Source organism: Myotis lucifugus, unplaced genomic scaffold, assembly GCF_000147115.1.
Source record: "Myotis lucifugus unplaced genomic scaffold, Myoluc2.0 scaffold_1168, whole genome shotgun sequence".
Taxonomy (NCBI): Eukaryota; Metazoa; Chordata; class Mammalia; order Chiroptera; family Vespertilionidae; genus Myotis; species Myotis lucifugus.
In genome coordinates, this window is record NW_005872216.1 from 80,200 (window position 1) to 86,278 (window position 6,079).

The following is a 6,079-nucleotide window of genomic DNA, read 5'->3' on the forward strand; positions in this document are numbered from 1 at the left end:
ACGAATTGGCAATTTTTTCAAACTGTGTGATTCCCCGTGTGGTACATATTGATAGACGTAACCCACACAAACAAGACTATATTTGGGTCCTGCCTCCTGTGTGCGGCTGCACTGAGATTCTGACACCAAAATGTCTGAAGGGCCCTGAACAGCACAGCGCCTGGGCCGGCCTCGGGGACAATGTGACGGGCGCCCCGCGCAGGAGGAGGGTCAGGACCGAGTCCCAGGGCCCAGGCCTGCGCTCAGGGCTCCGCAGTGGACAGAGTCTGGGGGGGCAGCTCCGTGGTGGGGACTCCCCAGGGCCCTGGTTTCACTTCTCCTCTCCCAACCTGTGTCGGCGCCTCCTTCCTAGAGACTCGTGACGCGGAACCGATTCTCACTGCCATTGGCTGAGCAGCTTCTAGAGCAACCAATCAGCGTCCCCGAGGGTCCCGGTTGTAACTCCTCCGCGGAAGCGCTGGGACTCAAATGGTCCCCCCGACGCCGAGGATGCGGGTCCGGAGGCCCCCCACCCTCCTCCTGCTGCTCTCGGGGGCGCTGGTCCTGACCCCCAGCTGGGCCGGTGAGTGCGGGGTCGGAGGGGACGGCGGTGCGGGGAGGAGCGAGGGGACCCGGCGGGGGCGCGGGGCCGGGAAGGCGCGTGTCCAGCCCCGGCCCTGCCCCCCGTCCGCCCCCCAGGCCCCCACTCCCTGAGGTATTTCAGCACCAGCGTGTCCCCGCCCGGCCGCGGGAAGATTCGCTTCCTCTCCGTCGGCTACGTGGACTACACGCAGTTCGTGCGGTTCGACAGCGACGTCCCGAATCCGAGGGAGGAGCCGCGGGCGCCGTGGATGCAGCAGCCGTGGGTGGAGCACGAGGACCCGGGGTATTGGGACCGACAGACGCAGATCAACAAGGACGAGGCACAGACGTTCCGATTGGACCTGCAGACCCTGCGCGGCTACTACAACCAGAGCGAGGACGGTGAGCCGCGCGCCGGGCCCGTCACGACCCCCCTCCCCACTGACAGGCCGGGTTCGCCCCGAGGGTCCGGGTCCGAGCGTCACCCCGAGGCGGCGGGACCCGCCCGGCCCCCACCGGAGAGGGCAGGGCGGGGCTGACCGCTGGGCCGGGTCAGGGTCTCACACGGTCCAGGTGATGTATGGCTGCGAGGTGGGACCCGACGGGCGCCTCCTCCGGGGGTACGAGCAGCACGCCTACGATGGCGCCGACTACATCGCCCTGAACGAGGACCTGGCCTCCTGGACCGCGGCCGACTTGGCTGCACAGATCACCCGGCGCAAATGGGAGGCAGAGGGTGTGGCAGAGCGACTGAGGAGCTACCTGGAGGGGGAGTGTGTGAAGTGGCTCCGCCTTTACCTGGAAAAAGGGAAGGAGACCCTGCAGCGCGCAGGTACCAGGGGCCTTGGGGCCGCCCCCTCTCCCCGGGGCTGAGGCTCCCACAAGGAGACAGGACAGGGGGTCAGTGTCAGACACCCTTCCTTGTGGTCAGGGAGGGAGTCCCACTGGATGTCCAGGTCAGGTACCAGAGGGATCCTCCTCCTCTCAGGGACAGTTAGGGGTTCAGGCTTTCCTGGGGTGCAGGGAGACCCCCTGAAATAGCCCATCAGCGGTTCCCATGGGCCCTGCAGGGGCTCTCTGACTCTCGGGGACCTTCTCTCTCAGGCCTTGTGCGCTGCCCACACCCACTGTGTCTGAGGCCTCACCCCAGCTTTTCTGAGTCACATGGCCTCCACCCAGGTCAGGACCAGAAATTCATTTTCTCCCCTCAGAGACCTGCCTCCTGCCCTGGGCTGTGTCTCTCTGATTCTTGAACTTTGTAAAGTCTAGGAGGGCCTTACAGGTGCCTCTGTGCAGGCTGGTGTGTGGTCAGTGTGCTCCCTCCCCCACCCCAGGAGTCTGTCCACTCTCAGGATGGTCACATGGGCACTGCTGGAGGATCCCATGGAGGTTGCAAAGTTCCTGCATTTTCTCCCCTCCCCTCAGAACCTCCAAAGGCACATGTGACCCACCACCTCGTCTCTGCCCGTGAGGTCACCCTGAGGTGCTGGGCGCTGGGCTTCTACCCTGCGGACATCAGCCTGACCTGGCAGCGTGACGGGGAGGACCAGACCCAGGACATGGAGCTGGTGGAGACCAGGCCTGCGGGGGATGGCACCTTCCAGAAGTGGGCGGCCGTGGGGGTGCCCCCTGGAGAGGAGCAGAGATACACGTGCCATGTACAGCACGAGGGGCTGCCCGAGCCTCTGACCCTGAGATGGGGTGAGGAGGGGCCGTGGGCACAGAGCCTCTTCTCAGGGCAACAGGGACTGAGGGGTCGGGACTGAGGCCTGGGGTGAGGGCCCTCACCCTCCTTTCCCTTTTCCTCCCAGAGCCGCCTTCTCAGACCTTCATCTTCATCATCATGGACATCGCCGGGGTCCTAGTTCTGCTAGGCATTGTGTTTGCAACTGTGATGTGGGGGAAGAGGCGCTCAGGTGGGCAGGGGTTGGGTTTGAGTGTCTGTCCCACTGGGGGTTCAAGCCCAGGTAGACATGTGTCCCGCCTCATTCATGGGAAGCACCATCCGCATACGTGTGATGGCCAGTGTGGGGCTCTCTGTGCTCACACTTTCTCTTTAGTGAGGCCCGTGGGAAAATGAGAGACCCACCTATCACCTGATGATGCTGGTGGTGGGGATCCCGCTCCCAGCAGCCACAGGTCAGAGGGCAAGTCCCTGCTGAGCACAAACCTCCAGGAGGGCGGTGGGACCAGTCCCCACACATGCACTTCCCTCAGGTTTCCTGATCCTGCCCTGGGTCTATTCACATGGTTCTGGAAACTTCTCTTGGGCCACAGGACCAGGGCTTCCTTTAGGACCTCATGGCCCTGCCTCCTCCCTGGTCTCTCATGGGATGTTTTCTTCCCGCAGGTGGGAAAGGAGGGAGCTACGCTCAGGCTGCCAGTGAGTATGGAGGGGGGACCCCTGAGACCCTGGAACAGTGCAGACGGGAGTCCTTGGGGGACCCCACACCCATAGTTCCTCCTTAGTCTCCTGCCCTGGGGCTCTGACCCTGTCCTGTTGTGTGTACTCCCGCCAGGCAGTGACAGCGCCCAGGGCTCTGGTGTGTCTCTCTCGGCTTCTAAAGGGGAGATCCTGCCGTAGGGAGAGGTGGGCAGAGGGGAGGACTGGGTGGTGGGGAGTCAGTGGGACACTGTGAGCATGAAGTGGGCTTTGAGAATGTCACCAGTTACAGCCACTGACCTGAATCTGTTCATGATTATTGTCCTCCACAGTGTGAGGCAGCTCCCCTGTGGGACTGAGTGATGGAAGATGTGTTCACGCTCCCACTTCCTGACTCAAGAACCTCTGATTTGGGGGCTGCCCTCGCCCTGCTCCCCATGCTCTCCTGTCAGCAGAGGCAGGCTGGGCCCTCCCCATTCCTGTCTTTACTACCTGGGGCTCTGAGCTGCAACTTCCTGCTCTGTATTAAAATGAGATTCTGGATGTGACCTTGTGTGTTTACTTGTTGTCATGAAAGGTTGGGGGGTTAATTAAAGGGGAACCTCCTAAATTCTGAGAGGAAATAAATTGAAGCATCAAGAGCTTTCCAGAACTGTGTGTATTCTATGGTTGACACAGGTGGGGCGGGAGAGTCTGTGAGGACGGAGTGTGGTTGGGGCCTGTGCCTCGTCAGTGCTCAGTGCCTCATGGGCTTTGACACAGTCACTCCCTAGCCGAGTCACCTCTCTGCTCCTCTGACCTTGTCCCTCAGTGGAACCATGTCCCACCAGGACCTGTGGTCACAGGGACTCACATCCCAAAGGCCTTGTCACGTGTTCTAATGCAGCGCATCTCCAGGACCCTGGACAGCGAGGCCTCCCTGGGGCAGGTCAGCCTGGGCTCAGCCTGGATCCCACCCTCTGCCCTCATCTCCTGGGTGTTTGTTGTTTCTTTGCTTTTGTAGATATTATGCCTGTTACTGTGTTTGTGTGTGAGTTTTGGTATCAGTGTCTGGGTGTTTCCGTCTTATAGCAACAGGAGTCATTTTGCCTGTCATTGTCTCACAGGCCCAGGGCCCCTGCACACAGGAGACCTCCATGTGGAGATGGGTGTTCAGGCTCCTCCTGCTCTTGCCTCCTTCTGGGGCTGATGGTTCTTCTGTCTTTTCCTGAACTCTCCGAGGATTTAGCAGGAGCAGGATTCCTCCTCTGAGATCAGCTCCTGCTGGGACTGTGCTCTGCCCGCCGCCCTCTCTCCAGTCCTTCCCTCTAGAGCTGACCCCAGTGGGACCCATGATGTGGGGAAGAGGCTGCTGGAGGTTTAGGGGAGCAGCGCTGTGGGCAGTGCAGGTGCAGTGATGTCCCCGGGGGCACCCTGAGCTGCAGCTGCCCCAGGACAGCTGTGCTGGGGTCACAGCCATGAGTACACTGTGTGTGGAACAGGGACGGGTTCTCTGATGGTGACCCCTCAGCCAGGACTTTGTGACGGTGTGACAACTGTGGTTCCCTCTGGAACGCACACGGACCGTGGAGGTACTTCAGGCCGGGTCCTGACCCATAGTAATTCCAACATCGACATGAACCGAGGCTCAGATGCTTTGGCTTCACCCTGAACATAAACGTTATGCTTACGCTGTACTGGCATCTACTCAGTGTCCTATAGTTTTATGTCTAAACAATAACATGCACACCTTAGTTAACATGTGCTTCATTGTGAAAAATGCTCACTGTCACCTGTGTCACAATCTACTTGCTGGTGGGAAGTCTCACCTTCCATTGAAAAGCCCACAAGGTCTATGAAACACAGGAAGTGAGGCAGCTCCACCTCAGGGAGCGGAAAGCAGCCCACGCTGCCGGCCTCACAGAGCGTATGTTCTATTGCAGAGACAAGCTGCATCCTTTCCCCAGAGCCAGTGAGGCGTCTGTGCTAGAATGTGGTGAGTGCTGTGGTGGAGGGATCCACTGTGCATGTATGTGGGGGAGGGAAGATGGCTTTGTTTGTTGGTCCTCACCCAGGATATTTTTCCATTGACTTTTAAGGAGAGTGAAGGGGGAGGTGCTAGACCGAGGGAGAGAAACATCCATGTAAGAGAGAGGCAGCTATTTGTTGCCTCCAGCCTGGGGATCGCATGGAGCCTGCACCGAGGTACCTGGCCTTGACCGGAATACAACCTGTGACTTTCAGTCCGAGGGCCGCACTCTATCCACTGAGCAAAGTGGCTGGGAGAGGAGGCCTATTGTAATGTGGGGGTCAGCATGGGCCTCACGGGGAAGGGGACTTCTTTAAAAATATTTTAATTGATTTCAGAAATGGAGGGAGAAGGAGAGGGAGATAGAAGCATCAATGATGAGAGAGAATCATTGATTGGCTGCTTCCCACACACCCCCCCCCCCCACAGGGGGATGGAGTCCGAAACCTGGGCATGTGCCCTGACCAGGAATGGAACCATGACCTCCTAGTTCACAGGTTGATGCTCAACTGCTGAACCGCACCAGTGGGGCTGGGAAGGTGACTTGAGGAAAGATGAGAAAGTGGTGAGTGCTTATCCATGAGTGTGTTGGGGGCAAGTTCTCTCCAGGCGGGGAGACTCCAGCACAAACGCACTGGGCAGGGAGCAAGTCTGTTCATTGGGAGCAGCCGGAAGGCCAGTGTGGTGACGCAGAGTGCAGTGGACAGAGTCAGGTACAGGCTGCCTCAGGTGGGGCTGGGGACGGCGGAGGAGTTGTGACTGTGAGAGTTTTGAGCAAAGACAGATATGGTCTGAGCCTTTCTTTTAAAAAGGTCAGTCTGGCTGGGCCAGTGGCTCAGTGGTTCAGCATCAACCTTTGTAGTTGAGTTGATTCCCGGTCAGGGCACATGCCTGGGTTTCGGGCTCGATCCCCAGTGAGGGGCGTGCAGGAGGCAGCCGATCAATGATTCTCTCTCATCATTGATGTTTCTCTCTCCCTCTCCCTTCCTCTCTCTGAAATCAATAAAAATATATTTTTTAAAAATAAAAGGGTCAGGCTGGCTGTTGTGCTGAGAACAGTATCGTGAGGAAGGGCCCCTAGGGCTGCAGGGAAAGGAGCCGGCACTTCCCCGTGTCCCAGGGGAGAG

At 59.2% G+C, this 6,079-nt stretch overlaps 1 protein-coding gene across 2 annotated transcripts; it reads left to right on the forward strand.

Annotated features, from left to right (window-relative positions):
- Positions 1-411: 411 nt before the first annotated feature.
- On the forward strand, positions 412-3,596 carry LOC102431662 (HLA class I histocompatibility antigen, B-18 alpha chain-like). 2 transcript variants are annotated; one of them, XM_023748154.1, is made up of 8 exons: positions 412-562; positions 679-963; positions 1,118-1,393; positions 1,987-2,262; positions 2,373-2,477; positions 2,912-2,944; positions 3,081-3,151; positions 3,277-3,596. In XM_023748154.1, exons 1-7 carry the CDS (start codon positions 469-471, stop codon positions 3,143-3,145), a joined length of 1,134 nt encoding a protein of 377 aa, XP_023603922.1. In that variant the 5' UTR covers positions 412-468; the 3' UTR covers positions 3,146-3,151; positions 3,277-3,596. The 2 variants fall into 2 exon arrangements, with proteins under 2 accessions (XP_023603922.1, XP_023603923.1); XM_023748155.1 differs by lacking the exon at positions 3,081-3,151.
- The last annotated feature ends 2,483 nt before the right edge of the window (positions 3,597-6,079 follow it).